The sequence below is a fragment of the Leptosomus discolor genome, chromosome 27 (assembly GCF_034619465.1).
Source record: "Leptosomus discolor isolate bLepDis1 chromosome 27, bLepDis1.hap2, whole genome shotgun sequence".
Taxonomy (NCBI): domain Eukaryota; kingdom Metazoa; phylum Chordata; class Aves; order Leptosomiformes; family Leptosomidae; genus Leptosomus; species Leptosomus discolor.
The window spans coordinates 3,109,034-3,134,597 of record NC_141417.1 but is presented as its reverse complement, the minus strand read 5'-3'; the positions used below and the strand labels follow the sequence as shown (position 1 = coordinate 3,134,597).

Genomic DNA, 25,564 nt, shown 5'->3' with positions numbered 1-25,564 from the left:
AAGGGAGGCATAAATGTTTAATTTATGAAATCAGAATGGAATATTTACTGTAAAGAAAAATTAAAAAGCTTTCAAATAAAGGCCATTATTGAACCAAAGTGAAGAGCACAACTTGAACTTTGAATCCTTTCATCTCTTAAAGTTGTCCTCTGAGCAACTTCAGTTCAAAGCATAAATTCAGTACCGTGAGTATTCCTTGGACTGAAGTTTGGCAATGATGCGATCCAACTGTCTCTTTGCTTCGCACTGTGGAAAATTGCTCACGTCATAATATTGAGGGGCAATTTTCACCAGCCTGTCAAAAAAGGAAGATTTTGTTACTAATACTCAAACTTTAAGATGCATCCTACAGAAATTCTACAACTGAGGGAAACAAAGATTATCCACTAGTTTCAGCTCACCCTGTGATTGTAGGATTAAGGCAAGTTTGCACACACGCGTTCAAATCTCACTCCCACCCTGTGCAAGAGCCCAAGTCCAAAGCAAAAAAGCACCCACGTGAGTCCGGTGGGATGCTCCCGTGCAGACCCACAGAGCTGCTGCTGCAGCATGCACCGCAGCGGCCCACGCAGTCAGAGCTGCTGCTTCCTGTCAGAGTCCCCAAGCTCCAGAAGTCCACCCAAATACCCGTCTGTGCCAGAGCACAGTGCAGCCTTTGCTGTTTTAGGCTTGAAAATGCAGCGAAGGCCACAGGATCCTGCTTTAGGCTTCACAGCACTTGTTCAGAAAAAAGTTTCTAAGGAAGGATTCAAACACCTATTATTTTCCATCAGAATACTACCGACAACACATATACACTACGTTTTCCAGCTTATGAATCTTTAAACTTTCTGCACAACTTCAACAACAACTGAAGAGCCTCCCGTGTCCCCAAAGCTTACAGCTTGGTGGTTTAACTACAGCCTTAACGAGAGGCAAGACAATTCAGATCTCTGCTTGCCTGCAGAGGATCAGGCCTCCGATTTCCTTGACATAAGCTCTACAGACAAAGAACTATCATGACAAGACAGGTCATACCAACATTACCACTTCTTTCCTTCCTATTTTAAGGCAGCACCAACCAAATCCTGTACGGATTCTTCTGGAAAAATTAAAACACTTATGCCAAGAGAGGTCCTAGATCTTGAGAACAGAGGCATCTACCAGTTATCTTTCAACTTCAGGACACAAGCGGGTGCTAGGACCTATCCCCGAACCTCGCAGCTCCAAGCAGCTCCTTCCCAACCGGCTTATTGCAGTAACTGGTTTTAAGTCAAGCATCTCTCTGCACACTGCGGAGCCTGGGCACCTGAGGGCCACACACAACTCACACGAACAGGAACAAGTATCCACAAAGAAAACCCTTAGTCATTGACAAGATCTCAAGTCCATGCTATCGCCATTCCCCAAACCACTGCAATAATATTAGCTTCAGGAAAAGTGAAAGGCATTACCTCAATTTAAAAAAGGAAAAAGAAAAAGTAAGAGCTTTACAGTAGGTCACGACTGTTTCAAGGCTTCTGGCTTACCATTCTGGCTTGATGTCTGTACATGTCTGGATGTAATTCTTTGTTGTAAGGACAAACTCATTACAGAGCACCCATTCCGGTTTATGGTCAAGAACAGTGGAGGGATGCAGCTGCACCACCCGGTTATCTTTTACTGTTAAGTAATGCCCTGTTCGTTCCAAGTGCGCCACCTAAGCAAGAAGAGAGTCTTCCATTAATACAGGCAATTTTTAAATGAGGCGATTTCAAGCTGACTGTTAAGTGTTCTATACAAAATATTACATCTTTCAAACCTCATCTAAATTTGGCACATTGCTTGACCACTTCAACTAGTCAGGTTTTTGGTTTGGTTTGGTTTGGGTTTTTTTTGTTTGTTTGGGTTTGGGGTTTTTTTTGTTTTTTTTTTTTACAGACTCAATCAAGATGCCAGATGTTTCTGCCAACTGCCATGGTAAGTGTATATTCCAATACACAGTTCAAGCAACATACAAAAACAGTCACCCAAAGAGAAGAACCATTATTAGAACAACAGCAATGCAAACAGAAATATTGGAAGGGACTATCTACTGCACAGGTTTGTGACATCACGTGAAGTCAACTGTGGTCTATTTCAAGCCCTTCGCTGCAGTAACGCTGCAGTAATGGGACCAGTAAGCTACAGTGCCGTCCTCTCAAGTTTTCAGTAGTGGTTTTACTGATGCACATATTATTCTGCAAATCCTCTCACACAGTGGGCCTGAAAAAAATTATGTTAGTCCAGTAAGAATGGGAAGTTAGTATGTCAGAAATAAGCACAGTCTTGTTACAGCATGATCTTCAGAACTGCAAAATGTAGGTTCAGCAACACACTTCTGCTGTGACCTTGGTGAAAATCAATTAACCTCTGACTAAGCTTCTTGCTCTATGAAAGGGAATAATGCCGACCTCACCAAGATGCTCCGATACCTAGCTCATTAGGATTTGGTAAAGCAGACAGCCTTAGAAGGATACCTATCCTCTGTAAGAACAGTTAACGGAACAGGTAACTGAAATTAACCTGTTGATACTGGTAATTCAAGGTGACCTTTATATACACACACAAAAATACTGTGAAAAGATTAAGGAGGACAGACAATGTCTGAAAGACATTTTTTAATACGATCATCATTAGCTGCCTTGCTTTAATGTAGACTCTGTTCTTCCTTGTTTTCTTAACTCCTAGGTATACCTAACCTTTTTTTTGGTGGAGTCAAACATAAATTCCATCTATTAGACTAAAATCCCAGGACTTCTAAAGAATAGCTACCTCAAATTTTAAGTCAGAATATCTCTTTAGTAACAAATCACTTATTCTGAGCGTGCTTCTCTCTTGTATTTTATGACTTTAATATCCAGAACATGTTTTAGGAGTGGAACAAAGTATTTCAACAGTCTTTTCACCCAAGATTTTAGAGATTACACTGCTACCTTATTTCGTGCCTGGGGAACCAACAGAGGCTCTTTTAAATGGGGATTAACAGCGCACTGTCTGTAACAATTTAGGCTTAATTTCATCCAACTCAATCTAACGTTTGCAAAATTAAATAGCACTATAGCTGCAAACCAGACTAGACTAGAAACTCATCTGTCACAGACAATCACATATGTTGCTGTGGGATTATGCCTTTTTTTTTAAAAAAAAAAGTTTTTTTTTCGGTTGTTTTTTTGGTTTTTTGGGTTTTTTTAATCAATTTCATTTTTCAGATCAAGAGCACAGCATGCATACAAAAACATTTAGGTGCTTTATCTAGGTTCTTCCTATAAAAGGACAAAATTAATTTATTTAGGTTTCATTTGAGAAAACAGTGTGTTGTTAAATTTAAATCAATATCATTTACCTTTAGCACCTCAGTATCACTCAGGTTGTATTAAAACAGTGAAGTCTTATCATCTAGCTTTCCCAAACACACCATTTTCTTTTCCCTGTCATTTATAATTAAAGACCTGTATTTCCTGTTTACTTTGTGTAATTCTGAACTAAGTGAAAAGATTCTGAAATAACTAATTAAGCGTACTCAAAGAAAAAGAAATGCTACAGAAAAGTACAGCTAGGTCTTGATTTCCAGGGAAGGACAGGGACTGCAATAACCTCAGTTAAGGAAAAAAAAAAAAAAAACCAAACACCACAAAACAAAACCACATTTCTTTAGAACATGGATATCAGGGATAAGTCACCTTTAAGTGGTTACATACTATTGCAACTTATTTCAATCCTGAGCTACAGTATTTACCCTATTTGGAGGTTTCTATCAAGTACACTTGTTAGCGCACGGGTTGGTGGAGAGCTTCAGGTTCAGTAAGGGCAACACTCCATCATGAAACACGCACGGTGAAGCGATGGCCCCACACCAAGCCATGATGATCTAACTGCCGGCTACTACATTTTCCTGCTCCCTCCTGGCCTGAGATGTTTCAGCCCAGCTGACAGAGCCAATTCTGCTTCTTCTCTGAAGGTGTAAGAGGTCTGCCGGATCACCACGCTAAAAGAATTCAGAATGGGCTCCGGCAAGCACCAAGGCTGACGTAAGGGAGCGAGCAAGGACACACGGGAGGCAGCTACACGCTTATGCTCCTTTGAACGTCTGGCACACAACCCATTCCAGTGCCTGCAAAATAGATTGTGGCGGTTGGGCCAGATGTCCTCCACAGGCCCCTTCCAACCTCAACCACCCTGTGACTCCCGGGCATTTTTCAGAGCGTAAAAAGCAGGAGCTCCCACTGAAACCACAGAAACATACAAAACATGTCTAGGAAAGGGGTTCCTTTTTCCACGAGTAGTGGTAGGGAACACTTGAACCCTGAGATCATCAAGGAATCAGCCTTAGTATAAAACATTTACGAATCAGTCTACCTGACCAAAGAATGGGGCTGTAAGTGGTGGGAATCACTATTAACACTATTGACTACACAACCTAAGGAGCTACACAAGCACAATTCCTAAAAGGATCGTAAAGAGCCAAGCCAGCCCATGCATCTCTGCAAGAGGTGGCTCTGCAGACCAAGAAAGCCCTCCTGCTGATGTCTTAAGGGCAATCATAGTGCGTCTATCAACACAACAAACCCACACGGAAACAGTGGCCACCATGGCACGTGCCACTATAGGGAAAGCGTTTAGTTCAAGTTGTCATAACAGAGGTTTCAAGGATGTCGCAACTTTATTAAGAATGACACACCCTCCTCTGAAATTTTAAGTGTGTTGGTGCTTATTTATTTTCCACCACATCATTGAACCTCGAGAGCCCAACCAGGGGATCTTTAGTCAAACACTGTAAATCCAAATACACTTAAAAGGGCAAAAGCAGGATCACTATCAGAAGATCCAGCCTTTTTTAGATTTAAGGGTACAAATTTCAGCAGGCTAGTCTTGATAGTCAGTTTAGAGAAATTATTGTTTCTTCTCTTTTTGAAAAAAAAAAAATTAAATGTTAGCGTGCACCAAAGGAACAATGTCAGTTGCTTGGGATTCTCAAATTTCTGCTTGCAGAGCACACAACAGTGTTTCTGAAGCTATTAAAAAGTTTTAAGCTGTTCTTGATTCTTAGAGCAAAATGAATACCATTAAATGCACTGGTGACCACCTGTGTGTCATGGGTTTATTTTATTACCGTTCTACTATTGTAGGAGCCTGATTATGTAAAGACTTCAAAAAATATTCATCATTCTGTACACGAAACAGCACCAAAGACTGAGTAGTACCAAGATTTTAATTAGTAGTCCAATCATCTCACATCTAACTTCCCAAACAGCACAGGTCATTTAATTTCATCCTCTGTAGTGACCCTGATACAGCCTGTGTTTGACTAAGACCTATGTCTTCCAAAAAAGGTTCCAAACTTGATTTGAAGATACCACAGGACTTTGTTCCACCTTTAAATTCTGACTTAAATTTTCAACTATCAATTCCTATTCTGTCTTTGTTACTAGATAAACTCAACTTCAAGACAACTGGTAATATCAGTCTCAAAAAGAAAAGTCGCTAAGATGACCCACCTTTAAGATACTCTGGCATTTGCCTGCCTTTTCCAATTCAATTCAAACCACTTCCTTAGCTCACTTCCTGTAGTACAATTATTTTTTGCTTAGTCTTTATCACACAGTTATTTCAGTTACATGTCTACTAGCACTTTAAAAATGGTAAGCTTAGTTTTTCTACTTCTGTTGAGTAAATAATCCTCTCTACCTAGTTCTTGAGTTTTGCTGCCAAAATCACAATTGCGTTACAGTTGTACAATTTTCCAATTTCTCCCTTCTTAAGACAGAATATGTCTAGCACTAAAGTATTGAGAAAGCACTACTTCTCTGACGTATTTTATTTGCAGTGAGCTCTATTTTATATCTACTTGGCATATTCTACTGTGTGATCTAGAAATAGCTACTGAAAAATGCCAATAAAAGTTTTCCATTATAAAATCTAGAAGAAACTGGGGACATAGCACACAAATTTTATAGGACACTTAATTTCTTATCAATATCTATTCTTCCAGAAGCTTTTCTACACAGAGAATTGTTGGCAGTTCTGAACTATTTTACTATTCCCTTTGCTTGTCTATGGCAGGATTTACTGGAATTCAGGTCTGTAACGAAATATGAAGGGCAAAGAGATGATTCGTCACCAGCAGAATTTCCACATGTATCAGTCACTGACACACAACTGAAGGCAGGCAAATTTACAGCACTGAGTAGTAATTATATCATTAGTACTATTTCAGTAGTTAATACAGGCCCACACTGTCTGACATCAACCACAGGCCTTCAGGAGTACAGAAATTCCTGCATCAAAATTCTGCAACTGTTTTAGGGCACTAGGCAACTACCAAAGTGTAAACCAATGCAGTCAATAAGAACTACTTCAGAACAATGGCTGCTGCTGGTTTTTCCACTTCACACTGCATTTTTAAACTTAAAAAGAATTAGAAGGATCAACTTCTGCCGTGTGGTGCCCATAGACATTATGGCACCTTACACGCAGACTTTCTACTGTAAGCGCACACACTGTGCAAGTGCTCAGACTTGGAATTCCATGCATGTTCTGTACTAAAACCACAAATACTGATGTATGCATTTCACTACTCAGGTTTTCTAAACAGAAGTCCCCAAACGCCAGATCCTGAATATCTGCTTACAGACTACATTTTTAAGTACTTCAGTTGCTGGCAAATGACATGTCTTTTAAGTATTTACAAATTTTTATAAATTCTCTACTGAAGGTTACTCAAAGCAACATGGAATTAATGAGAGAAGGGTTGACAGTCAAGGTCAAACAAGTATCACACTATCATGGAGGTTAGAGTGTCAAAGAAACCCAACTAAAGTGGACTCAAACACACCAAAGGCAAAGAGAAACTGCTGAAATGGCTTCCACTCCAAATGCCTTCAACAAGTCCACCATACCTGCTCTTGATTCAGCCCAAAAATTCAATTAGGCATTTTGAGTGAAGTGGGTAGTAAACAACTATTGATGATGGAAGCCCAAGACGACTTCTGGAAAGGCCTTAATTTTAATCTACGTGAGCTTACTACTCTATTCACAGCAAAAATACTTAGTCGGATCTTTAACTTCTGAGCAGTAGAGACCAAAAAGCTACCTACACCAACAGCGCAGTTCCACATCCATGGCAGGAAAGCATCTATTAGAGGAAGAGCTTCACTCCGAGTAACATAAACCGACAGTACACAGACCTCCACAGACATGCCCTCCTATAGCTCCAAGCCAACAAAGTAAGCCATAGCGTACCCTGCCAAACAGAAGCGCAACTATGGCGGCGACCAGACCTGCCTCAACCAGGTGGGGACCCACAAAGACGGTTGGGCAGTACTGTTCTTTGTCTTGCAAAACATCTACAGAACTAAAGGTGTAGGTGGGAACATGTACTAAGGCGCCCCCCAAGAAAAATGAAGAAAACATGTCCCAAAAGCAAGGACTGAACACAGTGACTGACTAGCCTGCTTGTCGGAACGGTTACAGCAAGTCAGTCTTTAGAACCATTTTAATATTTAAAAGCAGCCAACTGCCCTAATCTCCTATTTGCATTACAGTGAAATGCAGTTGCTGACATTGCTATCCCTGTATTCCAAAAACATATTTCTGCTACAGCCTGGCTGGCTCAGCCCTGAGGAAGGCACTGTTTCCTTGGGGGGGGGGGGGGAGGGGGCGGGGGGAGGTGGGGCGTGTCAGTGTTTAAACATACATGGTATCCAAGTCTGTGCCCCAGTGAGGATGTGGTAAGTGCGTGCCTGCCAAGCTGCTGGCCATTCTAACCTGCATGGCACTGACCAATGGTTCCCTTTCCAACTGGTAAGCTTTTGTGTTCAAGTATCACTAGAGCGTGGCTCTAGTGGAAAAATTAGGAAATGCCATGGGAACTAGTCAGCCTCTTCAGGGTAACAAGGTTGTGTTCTCCAGGAGTGAGATACCAGGGTCTAGCAGAGGTCTTGCCAAGATGCATCAGAATGCACGTTTGCTAGGAAAAAATATTATCGCAACAGTCCAGAGTCAATGCGGATGAAGACTTACTCCCATTTACGGTTCTGTATGCCTGGGCCTGCAAGAGCCAGCAAAGGGACTCTTCTAGCCTCAGGGACAAATGTTGAAGAGAAAAAAAAAAACAAACCAAACCAAAACAAAACAAAACAAAACAAAAAAAACAAACAAAAAACAAAAACCAAAACGCCACAGCACAAAGGGACTACACAAAAAAACCAAACCAAACACAACAAAACTGAAACCCCAACAAAGAAAAAACACAGCCTGCATTCTAGCTTGGAGGCATGCTTAGCATAAATGCAAAGCATCCAGGAGGTAGCAGCGGAGACTGGCTTCCATACCATCCTGGTTCAAGAGGGAAACCAGTTACAAAAAGCATACATCCTGAGATTACACACCTGCTCCAGTACTCCAGATGTAATTTAAAAGTGAAATATAAATATGGAAAAGTATGCTAAATACTCTTCTATAAGAATTACATATAATTAATATTTATATACAACTATACTTCCCCTATTTGTATCAGATTACAAATAATTTAAGAACTACATACTCTGCAGTTACTTTCAAGTGTTTTATGAAGTTACTTCCTCAGCTATTCAGAAGTTAGCGGTCAATTCCTGACTGATCATGCCAGAAACAGTACTTTGATACTAGTAAGATTGCCTGCCACTTCTCTTCCAAATACGATCTTACTTCAGAATGTACTACTTGAGTAATGACCAAGCAACGTGACAAAGACTAAGTGGTAATATAGTCAGCCATATATAATTTAAGTAATATTCATAAAGTTTTGATAACTTGTAATAACCATACTAACAGAAACATCAAAAGCACATAAACACTGAACTATGTTCCCTCCAAGAATGCACACATACCTGCATGAAATACCCAGTAACTAATGCCTTTCTTATGTTGATGTAATAGTCTCTGCTGGTAAAGTCTGTGCTTCTACGAGGCAAATTAAATCTATCCATCATTCGTGACAGCTGTTGGCGTACATTGTCTGCAGACATTAGGGACCTGTAGTTAATGAAGTTGTCATAACACCACTGAACCGACTCATGATCTGCAACATTAAAAAACATGAATCAAAAATGAGTATTTCATCCAATTAGAACAAGTAAATAAAACAGCCACAAACCAATTGATCAGTCAGATGAACCAGAAAAAAATATCCATAAACTTTACAAATGACAACAGCTCTTAGTTTATTCAGCCCATTTCTTGCATTAGATAACTTGCCCAAATTGTTTTCTATTCAGGAAGCGTGTGGTCAGGACAAAAGAAAATTAGCTTTTTTTCCCCCCTCGCCAACATAATATACACACAACACAACCACTGATGTTTTGCTGAAATACCACACCAATGCATCTCACACATCTCAAAAATCACATCCTGCAACTAGAAATCGTCTTCCAAACCTGCAGTGTAAAACATAACTGAGCGTAAGGAATACTGCACAACCCTTAACTGTAGTGTGCAATGAACACACAAGGAGATTGTACGCAATTATACCGTATTTGAGAAACAAAACCCTCCTTAAACTAAGCATTCAAGTAACAGTTAAAAGCTATACAAACAGACTAATCTAACACTAAGTGTGATGCACCTCACAGCAGTTTGAGTAACTGTAGGTGACTGGTAAAATGCAGCATAAGTAACAGAATTCTGTACTCCCAAGTTACTGTTTCTACTCCTGACAGCTCTAGTAAGAAATCGGTTAAGACAGCAAGCCTAAGCCATTCTGTCAGGATAAAAAGCTGCATATTTAACCAAGAATCCCAGTTCTCCGTACCAATTCTGTTATTTCGCAAACAATGCTCTTCTAATCTTTGTCAGTTTAATAATCCAACAAAAATTAAGACGTAAAGTATCTCTTGTAGAGAGACTATTCTTTGTTTGCATTGAAAAGAAGGAAGGTTACATGATTTGAGGAGAGTTTCAGTTTTTCCTGCGCTTTATCTTACAGAATGTATTTTAAATGAAGGAGGAATCCTGAAGCTCTTGCACACTGTACAGCAGAATAATGGTTGAAGTACCACAGCACGTTACTGTCTGTGCCATTGGAACTGTGCATTTTAGATGACCCATAACTGGTTTACGTTGTTCTAAATACAAACAGTAGCAGTATTTTGCATTCTGATCCTGAATCCCAGAAATACTACTCAATTTCACAGTGAAACTGAACAAAAGATTATTCCCCAAATAACTCCATCGCTCAGTAGCCTGTCCATTAAAGCAGTGGCTTTCAGAAACATGCACGCACAAAATGTCTGCAAGACACACTGGATCCTGTTCAGTGAAAAGATAATGGAAAAAACAAGCAACAAGTATCTCCAATTCACAGGTGTTTAGTAGAAGTTTCTCCGCTATTGTTTTAAACAGTTCTGAATACTTTTGTTTGGACTTCTATTCTGAAGATACCCTTATTTTGGATTGCCACATACTGATACAGTGGTAGAATGTTTCAATGCAAAATTTCTACATCAAAGCTGCAACAGAAAGGGGCACAGTTCTGTTTCTTTTTACTTAGGGTGAAAGTTGCTTTTGGGTTTGCTTACAGAAAATGCAGCAGGAGCACCTAATTTAACCTGGTTGGCAGTTAAGAGTAATCTTTTTACTTACCACCAGCATAAGTCACTGTTAAAAAAGTGTGCCACCTACATAGTCATTTTTCAAGAGAACTCCTACCTTTACCTGTTCATTCCCATCTTTTTCTGCACATTTTTCTCTAAAATCCATACACAGAAATGAGGTAAAAGGAATTTATCATACGGTCCTAAGCTAATTCTCGTTGCTGCATCACGCCTTTGCCTCTCAATCCATCCCAAAGCCTTATTACAGAATTCCTAACTATAGTAAAAAGTTAGAATTAAAAAGGTTTTGGATATAGGAAACTGCTCTTCTCCAAATTCACAGTATTTTCTGCACTTCTCTCTGAAAAATTACTAAGCAATTATGCAGATTTTTCTACAATTAATGTCAGGTAACAAACTTCCAATATTTCTTAATTACAGGAACAACACTTAGTTCTTTCTGTCCAAGCTTACCTGGCATTGATTTAAAAGCCTGGCTTGTCTCCATACTCATCAGTTTACTACATAATCTCTTGGCTAGTTTTTTGCTTTTGTTTCCCTCCCTCAAAGGAAAGCAGCACTTTAAAAAATAATAATTTAAGATTACGACAGAATGGCTCAAAAAACAAGCCCAAGCCTTTCAACTGCCCTTGGAACCCAGGAACGACAGCTGGCAGCATAAAGTACTACAAATAGTTTTGCTAAAACAGGTATGCACTTACTTTGTTTGAAAGCATGGTAGACATTCAGCAACGTCAAATGATCTCCATCTATGTGGGCAAACCTCATCTTGGCTTCATCTGCTGCTTTCTTTGCTTCCGTGGGGCGAACAAAACACTGTGGGACTACACAAGGTTGGTATGGGCCCAACACAAACGCCCACATCGATGAGTCACGCATTCACAGACAGAGGAACAAGGCCTAGCTAGGTCAGTTCACAGAGCACAGGGCAGGGCAGGATGGCCTCCAGCTGCATCTTGGACTGTTTACTACCTTGATTTGGCACATCAACACCTAACCACATCTGTAAGACAAGAGGGTTTCAAAGCTGCAGAGTACCTGATTATTTTAATAGAACTATATGTAGGCATCAAAATCTCTAGTCTGAAGGCCATCAAGATTGCTTATGTATACTGGAAGGCTAAACAGACCTTAGTTCAAGACCCAGTGCTGATAGCTCTACCAGGAGCTAGTATCCCATGTAACAAAACACTGTCATTGCAAGTGTGCTTTCTCAGCAAGCCTCTACAGAGTGAAGAAGATAGTTCTGAAACTGTACTGCACTAGCACACTCTAAACAAGCACAGGTTTTACCACAAGTCCACTAGTGTGTTCTGTCTAGTAGCAAAGTCAAGTCCTCTTCCCCAGCTGGTATTGTTATCGGCACTGCTATACAGAAACATGTGAACAAAGGTATTAATAAGTCTAAAGGCTGTGACGGCAGCGGTAGTGGTGGAAGGTTAAACTGTCCTTTGGCACTACTTGAAAGAAATAAAAAAAAATTAAAATTGCCATGTGATGAGCTTTCTCTATCATTATATTCTCTTACGTAATTCTGACTCAGTCTGACTTGAATCCAAAAATCATGTTTTAATATTCCCTTTCCAAATACAGACTACCAAAGACCACAAATAGTACTGAGGCCAACTTAATTCACGGTCTGTCAACATTCTTACAGGTTTGTAGTAGCAATACTAATTCACAAGATGTTGAAAGCAGTTACAAGAGATCTTCACTTTAGAGAGATCTACAGGAGAAAAAAAAATCAGTTTTGTTTTAAGTAGGTGTAATTTTTTTTAAAGAGGCTTATTTCGATAAAATTTATTCTAAATAAGATGCTACAAATCCTTTATCTTTTTCCGGCTGCTTGGGACTACATTAGCCCACCAGCCTCATGAGAGCACCACTTTGCATCTCATCTGTCCCTAACACAGGGCCTTTGTGGGGCATTACATGGTTTTACTTTATTTTATTCTTGAACTCCCATAAAAGCTCCAAAACACTACACTTGAAAAATATGTTGAGTAATGAATGGAAATTGAGAAAATAAAATAAACACTGCAACAGTGAATCACATGGTAACAAATCAAGAAAGACCAATGCATTAAAGAAAATGGAAATGCAGGTGCAAAATAAACACCCTGTATTTTGGGTCCTGCATTTGAAAACAGAAATGATAAAGTGTATTTTAATTTCAAACTCAGACTAACAAAAGCAAATTCCAAATTATTCTATCACTGGCTTAACTCCCTGTTTTGAATAAGTCATAGCACTTTCTACCCCACAGAAAACAAACAAACAAACAAACAAACACTGTTCTCAAAATACAATCATTTAAACTACTAATTTATTTGACGCTATTCTCTTTTCTGGTACCTAGTTTTCCATTCAGTCCAAGCTATTAATACAAGGATTGCTATCCAGAGCCTGACAATCTTTATGTGGACTTGAGGCACCGTAACATACAATCATACTGCTGGTTTTAAAAAACTGTTTACTTTGATAGTCCTCACAAATACGACGACTATGATTTTTAAGAGCAGAATTTTAGTTACAACCCATGCATTAACCAACTAACCAACTTCAACCAAACTAACTTTTTTTTTTTTTAATTTATTTATCATTACATTAATTGTGCCTTAAAACAAAAAGTGTATCATGGCCTGGGAAAAGGTAAATATAATAAAAAGGAGTAAGACAAATCAGCTGAAGACCACAGACAAAAATACAGACTTACGGTTCTATAGTAGAGACTGGGGGGAGAGGGGGGAAGGGAAGAGAAAGACAGGCACCAACCTACCACCACCTCCACCATTAAGCCTACCATTTAATTAAAAAAAATTATTATGATTCTGCCCTGCCCATCTGCTCTGAGTCTGAACAATCATAACTCTGCAACAAACATTTTAGCTTGTTCTTAAAAACTTTCATATAAATATACTGTAAGGCTAAACTGAAGCAACAGATTTTACACTTAGCCAAAACATTTTTGTTCTCTATTCACCCAAGTTAAGCATATAACCAGTACACCTGCATTGTGAAAAGCCTGCTAAAATAGCACAGCCAGGACAAGAGTAGTTATGAGTCAGAATATCCCCATTTTCATAATAGACTACATCTTGCTGCTTGTTCTGTGACCACTAACTATAAAAGTCAGTTCTACATCACTGGGAAATGAAATAGAAGGCTTGCAACATTTTTCTCTCATCAAGCTCTCTCGACAAGCAGCTCTGCTCTGATGCAGTGCTATTCACATAACGCAGCAAAGTACAGCTGTGCACACAAATTAATTCTTATAAATATACATCCTCCCCTGAAGTTTCTCTCTTCCCTTTAAAAGTAATGACTGTTCTTCAGCTTTGCCACTTAAGGACTGAAAAATGTATCATCATTTCATGGACAAGCTTATGGTTTAATATAAATTACACTGAAATCCTTTTGGAAACACTGGGATTTATCGAAGCGCAGAAGAATGCACAACACAAAATAGATTTCACTGCCTTAAAAACAGAGTGGTTGAGCTGACATTTCTGGTCCTGACTTAGAAGCCTAAAAAGAAATTTCTGTTCCACTACTCTCATTTTTCCTCTATCAACTCAAATATATAGACCATTTAAAGCAGCCAAGTAATTCAAAAGCTCTAAGGCTCTCATCAGAGTTTCAGGAGCTAAAAGAAAAAAAATATTTAGGTAGGCACATTAATCAAACTGCTGTGAATAAGCAAAAAATGAGGAAGCACAAATTATTATAAGCCATCTTATTTTTCATTCGCCATCTAGCTGACTTGCAAACACAAAGTTTTTACCCAATTCAGTTGTATACATCCAGATATGAATGACTTGTGGTGGGGTGGGGTAGGGGGAGAAGAGATCACTTATTTAGAAAAACTCTTAACTGGATCAAAAGCTTCGAGTATTTGAAGATTACTGCTTTTCAAAAATCTGACAGCAGTGGCATTGTGAGATATTCAGTATCATAGCAATATCACTTCCACCCCCAATGCACTGATGTGTTTTCCGTTGTTCCATACAAACCAGATTGATACAGTCCTAACATCTCAGCCATGTCGACTTTAGATATCTACAGTCTTTCACAAATCTGAGCCTGTGAAGAACATTGTCTTAATCCTGCACTCCTCATAGCGAGTTTATATTATACCCGCAAAGAAAAACGGGAGGAAACCCAAAAGCCTTCCTGCTAAGGTATCATACATTCTGCACAGCACAACGAAAGCAATTGCTCCACAGGGCTATTTCAAAGCTTACAATTATTGTATTTTTAGGCGGGGGGGGGGGGGGGGGGCTCAGCAGCATGGGGAACAAATCAACTTTCATGTATTTATACATGGCTGATCTACACTTTCAATTAGAAATATAACCCAGTTATTTTTAAAGTATATATGAACATTTAACACTGTTAGAAGGGAGATGCACATTAACTTTATCATTTGAGCCAAAAACATGTATTCAGCTTCAAAAACACTAGCCAACTTTATTTACACACAGTTGTTAACTGATGCACAATTGGATTGTGTAATCAAGGCGATAAAATAAAATAATCGCATCAAGTAACAGATTCTCTAATGCCCATAATTTAGTCTTATCCTCTGCAGGTAAGAGGCATTCAGTAGATTCCTTGGTTCCATTAAAAGCTGTTATGCAGACAGCAATATAAAAACTTACTTTGATAAAACACCAAGCACAAAATTTCAGGGTAAAAGAAATTCCTTCCAGATTACAATAAAAACAGTGAAAAAACACATGAAAGAATTTATCTCATGTTATTATATAAAATATTCACAAAAATAAAGAATTCAGAAAGCAAAACATAACACTGACAGTAGAGAAGATAAAATAGATATCGTTACCTGGAGGATCCATAAAATCAAAATGCACCAAATCGTCTATACCAAGCTTCTTGAGCTGCAATACCACAGATCCTAAGTTAGACCTCAAAATTTCAGGGTATGTGTTGTCCTGGGGGAGGGGGAAGAAAGGGAAAAAAAAAAAAAAAAGAAAATTATGAACACTTCCAAACACTTTAAACTACACAAACATTCAATTTTATTTTGTTTGATAGTATGGCACTTGACTACTGTCTTGGTTTGAAAAGACAGGTGTCTGTGGAGGAAGGCAGGAGCCTCCCTTGAAATGGAAAATGCAGCCCCCTTCCCTCCAAACTATTATAATTTTGAAATTAACGGGCCTTCAGGCAAAGATATGGGGAATAGGAATAACAGTTCTTTACTAATATATATATGTATATAACACAAGGCAGGGAAAAAAACAAACAACCCACTAGTTTACACTGACAAGAGTCAGGAATACAACCTGACACCCTGTTAGGGGGGCAGTAGCAGTCCGATAAGATGCTGGCTGCAGTCCTCCTGAAGTGATGAGTGTAGTTCTGTGGAAGCAGCGATCAGGTAAAAGGGTCTGGTCTTCCTCCGAAGGTCCAGTGTTCGGCAGGTAGCTCTTGTCCTCTGGAACTCCAGTGGGGGGAAAAGCTCCTCTGGGAATCCAGTGGAAGAAAAGCGGCTAGGGTGTTCAAAATCTCCGTTTTTATTTGGCATGGACTGCTTGGCTCCTTCCCCCCCCCTCCCCGGGCGGAGCATCTCACAATGGGATGGGGAGTCGTGAGGCAGTTCCTTGATGGGCCATTAACAGGAGATAGCCCAGGAGCGAGTTATCGATGAGTCAGGCGATAAGGCGTTGTTGTGCCCAGTAACAGGAGATAGTCCAGAGGGGGGGGAGGCAGGGAGCACCGCCCCACCTGGTCTCAACAGCTCCTGAAGATGGTAATAGAATATTTTTTTTTCTTTTGGCACATTTTACACTGTAACCCAGGACAACTACTTGTATCACCCATAGATGCAATCTGAAAAAAGTCGTCTTACCTGCATTTCAGTTTTGTAAGCCTTCTCTGTATAAAGCCTGAAACACTTGCCTGCTCTAGTACGACCAGCACGGCCAGCTCGCTGCTGAGCAGAAGCTTTACTAATCGCAGTCACCAAGAGAGACTCCACTCTGATACGAGGATTGTATACCTATTTGAAAGGGGAATCAGAGCAGGAAAGAAGGAAAAGAATGAACACGGCTCATGGGTAAGACAACTATGTAAAAAAAATAGGAAAAAAGACTGCTTTAAACTTGGTTTCAAATGCAGCTTCTGGCTATGAAATCACAAGTTGTATGTATCTGAAGGGGGAGGGGGGAAATTGGCTCGAAAAGCCTTTGGATCAGTGACAGAAAGCTTCAAATACAACTGCCTAGAGAACAGCATTTACTTTTTATTCATTTGTAAAAACAACTCCTGCCAGGCTCCCTGTCCTCCTTAAATGTGTGTAGTTTTAGATAAGATTTTCATGGCAGAAGGAATGTGTCCAACGTGTTCTATAGAGGGCTAAACACACTCTTGATGCTCCAATAATTCTATGGAAAAAAAAGTTGTCTTGATACAATTAGAAGGTTGAATAATCATGTTCTAGAGGTCAGAAAAATCTAACATCAAGGTTGAATGCAACTCTAAAAAATGAGACTGATGACAGCAAGGCTGTATTTCAAGGGTATGTGCAGACTATCACAGTACAAAATATATGCTGGAATTTACTGTAAAGTTTCCATTGCACACAAACATCAGCCTTGCCAACTCATTAGGGCTCATGCAAAAGAATATACTGTAAAAAAAAAAAAAAAAAAAAGAGTAATTCAGTCAGTTTCAGTTTAGTATGTTTTGGTCCACGTTTTAACACCCTCCTGGTGTGAACAGGTATAAAACATGTACAAAAACTTTATATTTTACTGCAGAAAGTATTCTTCCAGTACCAGAACTACTTGTGAAAAAACGGCAGCCTAAACAGTGACTGAAACTTGTGTATGAAGATTCATCGATGGTGCTCAGATTCTGCTGTATCTCTCGTTTTGCAGAAGTTTAAAAGGTTGACAATGTGTATGAGTATTAAAGGAAAAGACTAAGAAACCAAGTTATAATGACAGTTATAGCTAATCTTAATTTAGTTTTTTCCCCCCTAAGAGATTTGTATGTTATTCTTTCTTTAGTTATTAGGTTGACTGTAGGTAAGCTACTTCAGTTCCTCTGAACATCCCATAACGTTAAGCACAATACAAGCTTGATGACAATCTTTAGAGCTGCAACAGTTTATGATAAATACTGAAAACAAACAGTACTACCCCAGGTATCATTTCTCTTTCCTCATTTTAGTGCTGGAATTTTCTATGTTAACATGATTTAGAAAGAAGTGGCTTCTAGCACCAGTTTTACTTACTTTCATACAATTTTTTTGTTTTTACTTGAGCATCCTCAAGCACAGACACAGCACAAAGCCACCCTTCCTAAAGTATTTCGGAAATCTATATTCCAGGCCTAACTCTCAAAATCCTCACTCTTCAATTTTTTGAAAACAAAATTCTTCTGCACTGCACTGTTTTGGACTACTCTAGACACCTAAAGTTTGCAGACTAAGTCCAAACCTACCTACCTTAAGTTAAAAACAAAACAAAAACATCACCACCAAGGTCAAGATTTCAACTGGGAAAGACTGATACCAGTGTTTACAAAGGGAAGAGTTACCCGAGCACAACAGATTCCAGTATCTTTCCTACTATAAAGAGAAAACAAATTACCTTCTGATTTGCAAAGCCAGGATCAATCACAAACACGACACCATCTATTGTTAATGATGTCTCAGCAATATTAGTGGGCACAACCACCTGTTGAAAAATAAAACCGTAAATGTAACTACTTTGTCCTGAAGATGAAGAGCTCTAATTCTGTCTCTGCACGAAGAACATTTAGCAAACTTTTCTTCATTTAATCAATAACCACCAGAGCTGTGCTCCAATACTTTTACAGGACAATCTGAAGTCAATCAGATGAACTTCTGCTGAAATCTGAGCAATCTTTGCCCACTATTAACAATATAACAAACATTAGTTTCAAAAAAAAAAAAAACAAAACAGAAGAGCAAATATTTTACTTACAAAACCACTAGGCAAAATTTTTCTCACATCTCTGGTACAAATTGGTAAGTCACACTGAATCCCTTTAACATCATCTGTTAACTCCAGCTTTTTAAACTTTATTTAAAAAATCTAAACAGGGCAAACTGATTAAATGGACGGTCATGTAACTGTACCAGCACAGGATGTTCTTTTACTTTGTTTGGAATAAAGCAGTTATCAATACATTCCAGATAAAATCCTGAACGATATATATTTAATTTCAACTTCCACCTTTTTAAATTACCAGACATTTAAACACCTTTACATGTATTTAAGGTTACATTCTTAAATTTCTATAAACTTTCTGCAGGTGAAATCTCATGCAAAAATTAAACCAAAGATGATACCAGAATTCTAAGGCTCGATTCCCAATCATCTAAATTTTATGTCCAGAGACGCGGTGTAACAGTCTATAGATATCACTATTTCTCATCCCAATAGCGATCACTTTAAATCATAGGTTATTAGCAAGTTTAATCAGCTACCTCAGAAAAGACCCAAATCCCATTCAGCACTTCATCTAAACTAGTTACCTTTCACCTCTTACTTTCTGAGCATTCTGTCATCATCTGTTTTCAGTTTAGCAATTAGAATTTGAGAGATTCCCAACAATTTGCTCAGAATTACAAGGAAGCCAGTGGCTGGACTAGACTCATAATCCTGCTGATTTCTCTTTCCTCCTGATTGATCACTTCACCAGTCAAGCTAATTATTACTCTCAGCTTGTCTCTTCTTAAGGAGACTCAAGGTCTAAGCTTGCCCAAATACTACTATATATTAAAAGCAATATTTCGGCAGAAAAAAAATTGAAATTAATTTGGAATTAGTGTTCCACCCTGAAAGAACATGCTACTTAGAACTCCCCAAACAAAAAAACCCATACACCTTCCATTCACAGATAACCTGCGCAGATTAGTCAGAAACAAAAGCCTCAAACATCAATGTAATTAAGTGCTGAAACAAAAGCACAATACACTTTCATTACAAAATCACAAGTCATTGAATATGCAAATTAAACTAGCACTCCCATGTGAAAAGGCTAGTCAATCTGCATCCAGCTCACTGGTACAGTGTACCTTATCTAAAGAGTCTCAGCTTTTTCCAGATCTACTGATGTACAGAAGCATCCGTACCCAGAATCTCCAAATACCAATTACAGAGCAGCATCAAAAGGTTTTGGTCCTGCTTTTCATCATCAATTTCTACTAGGACACTTCAACACCAATAACCCAATACTGTTGGTACGCATAGTCCACAAGGGTCCAGCAATTTAACTTGTGCTTGAATCGTACAGACCTTCCCAAAGGTAGAAGGAAAAACTGTTATTTACACACCAGATTCTGTTGTACGTGCTGATCTCATTTGTTAATGTCACACTGCTTAAAAGTCATAATCAATGAATGTAAGAACACAAGAAATTTAAGCAAAAAACTTGAGGAAATCATGTCACATCTTTCAAGCCTAAATCAAAGTATAAAGTTACTTGGAAATCAAACAAATGAAACAAGCACTAAACTACATAAAATACTAAATTGTACCTAATTAGCTTAACTGCAGTTTTGCAACTACTGAAGTGGTTATATTCAAAATGTTTTTAAATAACGGATTAACAGGTTGATACAAAGAGTTTTAGACATTAATTTAAACATGTTACCTTGAATATTAAAATAGACATAGTATCTATATATAAAGATATCTCTATATGGCCTATGTATTAACTAGCAATGCTTAAGACTCCTGAAACAGAGAACAGAACAAACACAGTTTGGGAAGAAGGGGTAAGATAGGAAAGGGGAGTAGAAAGGCTTTTGTTAAGTCATCTTCATCCTCCTCCACAGTATAAGTGAAATACGCTGGTTAACTAATAAAAGCCTTTTTTTCATCTTTAATCTTAAGCTTTCTTGCAGTAATAGCTGATCTTGCCTAGCACATCTAAGGAGGACGAAAAAAAGAAGTGCTAAGTTATCAAGCTACGTCAGTACTAGCTGTTACCACCACTACTACTGCAAGATGCCACAGAACTTTCAGTACCTTTTCTTTCACAAAGTTAAAGCTCAGGAGATACATATGGAGATATTGTAAGCACTTCACTTAGTCTTACCATCCTACTTTACATATCTTGATTACTAACAATCAAAACCTACGTTTAAACAAATTTACAATACGGACACAGTTTCACTCATTGCTAGATTTGTAATGGAGATAAAAACCAAAACATGGAAGCCAGAACATTTCAGCCAAAGCAGGCAAAGAGGAAAAGCTGTCTTCTTTTTGGTCCTTGTTTTTGCCCACAGTTGATATCCTTCCAGCATGGTTTTTTTTCCTTGTAATAAAATACTTGCTACACTCAGTGTCTTAGGCACCAGTGCTGGCTTTGTCAGTTCAACATAATGAAAGCTACACACTGCATCTGTTATCCTCTTCTCAGGAAAACCAGAAACTGCCTATTTTGAAGGGCACAGTTTTAAACATGAGTGAAAATTTCATTAAATATGCAGCTATCACTTGTTCATCACTGAAAAGCAATTTCATTCATTTAGGTAATTCGCTAATACAATCTCGTTGCAGCATTAGTTTCATGATTTCAGATTGAATGCTTTCTGCAATCAACTTCACTAGGAAAGAGGATCACTTCACTAAATTTATTAAGTGATTTATTCTTCTAAAACACTAGGAAGTTGTCGCTAGCGTTCTACATGCTGCACAAAAAAAGCAAATAATCAAGGAACAAACCCTGCCTACAGCAGATAGTATGATTCAGCTTTGACCTTCAAAATCTGAACTTTGCGATTGCTACAGTTTCTTATAGCATTAGTTTAACTTGAGGAAGGTCTACTAAGACTCCTTCCAAATGTTCAGTTTTAGTGAAATAAGCACATAGTTTTGGAAAGCGTTTGGTATTCAGCACGTCTGAAGCAGCTGAGCCAGGGCCAGCAGCCAGGCAGAAGCTGTCGGAGCTCGTTGCCGGAAAAGCCGCCCGAGCGGGCAAATCCAGAGAAGAGATGGAGGGAGGTGGAAGTAGCAGCTTCCGACAGAGCGTCTTTGCAGTCTTCTATTCACAAAACGACCAAAGAGGCTGTTGAAAGCGTTAGCTCCACCTCATCATCCTTTGTAAGCTCTCAGTTTGAGCAGGAACTTCCGCTGTTAGTTTTCCAAGATCCCGAAGCTTCAGGGTGTGACAGGACAAGGATCACCCAGAGCATCGGAACGGCAGATTCCAGAAGCAAGCAAGAGAGAAAGCTGTCGTGCTGGCGGCAAGACAGACGTGGACAGTGTCTCCAGAAGCCCCTGACGTTCTCTCGTTCCAGGTTCCTGTCCCTGTGTTTTCATTCTTCCCCATCTGTCCCACAGCCCGTTCTTGCCTTCGCTGGTCTCTGCCTGGCTCCCTGTCCCTGGTCTTTAATTGCTCTGTCTCCCCCCTTGAGCTCATCGAGGCTTTCTGGTATTTCTGAGTCTCTCTCTGCCCCCCTTACTGGGCCCTTTCTTAAATCCTCCCTCTCTGCCCTGTGGCCTGTCCCTGTTGCCAGTCTGCACTGGTAAGGAAAACTCCTCTGCACACAGTGAGATCAGTAGAGACGTCCTTTAATAACGATGCGCCCCGGGGACATGGGATCCTTCCCCAAGATGTCCGCCTGCACATTGCAGTCAACAGATATTTGTACATTAAATTCATACATATTCAGTCTATGCAATGCATATTCAGCATCATCCTCTTGACTGGTTCTTCTTCTCTCGCTTCTGATGCAAATTAGCATGCAGCCTCAGTCGTAGTCTTCCATTGTTCCCTTGTGAGTAGGAGATATAATTTGGGTAGGTGGTCCGTGAGTCGGAGGTCTCGACCACTCCTCGAATGGACCGTGTGTGGTCAAGGAACATGTTCTTGGCTCGTAGGCTCTTGGCTCGTACCTGCTTTGGTCACAATTCAAAGATTATACACAATGGGCACCATAATAAATCCTGTCCAGCAGACATCTTGGACAATAACACATTATCCTTGTTTCTAACCACTTTATTGGTTAATTATTGGTTAATAAATACCTTAGGTCTGGGACTTTACAGGGGTATGCTAGCACCATTGGCAATACAGATTTTAGTTTATATTTGATCATTTATTCCATTTGAGACTTATTTTCCCCAAATAATCATTAGTTTCTCCTACTAATATCCACTAATTAGAATTCTTGATATTCAAATCAAGATGGGAAAAGTGAGGGGATTTCCAGGCAGTACCACTGGTGCATGGCAGGTTTCAAGTTTCTCTAGTTTTTAAACTGTAACCACCTGGTGACGTTTCTATGGTTATGAGCCTCAAAACACACACACACTTTTAACATGCTAAATTTGGTGTTTTCTGCCACATCTCTGCCTTGCTATGTGTGTGTTCAGCTGGCAGACCAGGAAGTGGAACAGACACCAGTGCTTCACAGTTAGCACTGCCACTGCAGGGAGCTCCGGCTGGCTTTGGGAGACCAGCCCTTACCATTCCTGTCACCAGGACTGAGGCTGGGATGTGCCCTTTCTGCGCTACCGCTCCAACGATCACCTTCAGTTTTGCCAGGAAGGCAGCACAAAGAGATGCAGCACAACATACCAAACAATCAAACTCTTCCTCCTGACTGGTTACCAGAGCCAGCTCAGCAGGAATCACCGACATGCTGACCCTTCCCCTTCTCTCTGGCACGAGTCTGGAGGCCTGTGTCTGCCTGTACTTCTTACTGCAAAGGTCCCCGGACACGCAAGGGTCCCCATGGGCTGGGTGCAACCAGCTTTTTCAGAGCAAGGTGCGAAGGCTCGTCCTGGGAGTCTGTTGGATAACCCAGCCCGGACTATGGCTCCTGCTGCCAGTCAAAGATCTGGCAGTGGCACTTCCTATTCTGTTACCAACTCTGCGTTGTCTTAGTTTTGAGAGCCCTGGTGGTTCTTCCACCTTAACGCTCAGCTCTTCTGACCGGTGTGGGACCAGGGGCTTCTCTGCCCACTGTTCCCTGGCGGCACCCTTGTACAGAGCAGTGGGCTAGTGTTTGCCCTGGCCGTGACGACCGGCCCTCTGGGTGCTGTTGGATTGCAGGAGACCATGAAGAAGCGGTAGGTACCTTAGTACGTTTGCAGGACCAAAGATAAAGGCTGCTAAAAAAGGTGGCTTTTATTTCCGTGGGGTTATTGGTCCATCGCACGTCTCTGGCACTTGTGTGTGCGAGGCAGAAAACCTCAGTGCCTTTCTGCTGTACAGTGGCTTTCCCCTTTGGGACGAAGCAGCTGGCCTTTTGGGCTCAGATGGCAGTTCAGCAGATGGCCGCTTAAAAACAAAACCCATGCAAAACAGGAGACTCTTCTTTTCAAGGAGCCAAGGACTTTGAAGGCATGTGCTGAGGTCAACTTCCAGAACAAGGGCTGCAGGATGATCACAACACACACTATCTCTTGGAGCCTGTGCTGTAGCTGAGGACAAACGTGTGTGTCTGGTAAGTTTAAAGGCAGGTAAAGGCTTATGTGACCCAGAGGTGGGGAATCTCCACCCTGAGAGGTATTTAACGGTGCTGGATGCATCCCTGCACAATCTGTTTAAACTTTGAATTACCCATTTTGTGTGGAGGGGTTGGACAAGAGACATCCAAAGCCTTTTTCGCCTAAATTTTTCCATGGGTCTGTGCCCGATCCCACTGATGACCTGCTTTATGAGAAGTGAGAGGAAGAGAAAAAAGCTTTATAAAACATGTAGAAACGTAGCAATTTTCCTGTCTGCTGCAAGCTCTGGCAGGGAGCGGATGCTAGCTGCCTTTCTTCTTTCCTAGATGAAGTTATTTTCCTGGAAAGAGTAAAAGTGCTGTTGGTTGGTGTGAAGTTGCCAGATGGACCTGTGTGTAGGCTTGGGGCAAGTGAGAATGTCAAGGGGGGAATTTGGGAAGGCAGGGAGCCCCTGCTGGCAGCAGCCCCTGCCCTGCCAGGGGACCGAGCAGGGCTTTGGGGGGGATGTGCTGAGGAGTTCCTTGTGTTGCTTCTCCCTTGCAGAGCAGCTGTTTCAGGCTCACCTGGATTACCCCCATAACGAGAGAGGGGTTTGTGCTGGGCATACATCCCCAGGAGAGGTTGTACTTGGTGTCTGACCTTTGTTTTCATTCCATGCCGGGTGTTTCTAGGCCTTGAAATTTTGCTGTGGGCTCAAATGGACAGTCAAGGCAAGGAGGACAAGCACAGGCTTAGTTCCCAGGGAGACAGGGTGAGTGGGAGAGTTGTGCTCTCTCGCGGCTTTTGTGAGACAAACAAGCTGTGTGGGCCAAGAACAGCAAGACTATGATGGGCATTTCCAGAGGGTTGTGTGCCTTCAGAGCTCTCTGCAGATGTCAGCCAGTCTGCTGCCCTGCAAATGCTGCTGACTGGGAAGGAGAAATCCTGCTCTCCCAAGTGAATGCTCCTCCCCTGCTGCTTTGCCAGGGAGGCTGAAAAAAGGGCTGCCCTTCTGTGCAGGGCCTGGGGGTTGCCCAGAGATCCAGCGCAGCAAGCTTGAAAGCGTGGAGGGGCTGGTCTGACCTCCCCAGGGGCCTCTCCCGAGTTCAGGGCAGGGAGGGACCAGCGTGTCCATGGAGGCAGAAAAGCTTTCTGAGCAGTGGAGAGGAGCAAAGCTCAGCCCAGGGACCGAAGCTGCCATTATGGACTCCAGTGCCGCGGCTGAAGAGGTTTGCTGTCCAATCCGCTGCCTCTGGCTGGGGAGGGAGGGCTTGCAAGCCAGTGGAGGAGGGAGCTGTGCTCTGTTAGCAGCTGGAGCCTTCCAGAGTCAGCCTGCCAAGCTGTCACTGTCTTTGCTCATGGGGAAGAAGTGTTACTCACAAGCTGGCTTCCTGAGCAGTCTCATTGCTGGGCTAATTACCCAGATCTGCTCCGGAAGGGGAGCCATCAGTTCCCCTTGCAGCCCAGCTCTTCCTTGTGAAGGTCTGATGTAGCTAGCCTGGTTAATCCCAGATGTATCTTTAACGAGAC

At 40.7% G+C, this 25,564-nt stretch overlaps 1 protein-coding gene and 1 long non-coding RNA gene across 2 annotated transcripts; both read right to left on the bottom strand.

Annotated features, from left to right (window-relative positions):
• Window positions 1-177: 177 nt before the first annotated feature.
• LOC147413515 (ATP-dependent RNA helicase DHX15-like) lies at window positions 178-11,453 on the bottom strand. Its single transcript, XM_086478740.1, has 4 exons — window positions 11,291-11,453; window positions 8,868-9,058; window positions 1,509-1,678; window positions 178-295 (listed from the first exon to the last, which is right to left on the bottom strand). The coding sequence occupies exons 1-4, from the start codon at window positions 11,451-11,453 to the stop codon at window positions 178-180; spliced, it is 642 nt and encodes a 213-aa protein (XP_086334866.1).
• A 2,733-nt stretch (window positions 11,454-14,186) lies between these two features.
• Window positions 14,187-16,505, bottom strand: LOC147413514 (uncharacterized). Its single transcript, XR_015184037.1, has 3 exons — window positions 16,465-16,505; window positions 15,436-15,544; window positions 14,187-14,235 (listed from the first exon to the last, which is right to left on the bottom strand). It is a non-coding gene; the product is annotated as an uncharacterized LOC147413514 (long non-coding RNA).
• Between the last annotated feature and the right edge of the window lie 9,059 nt (window positions 16,506-25,564).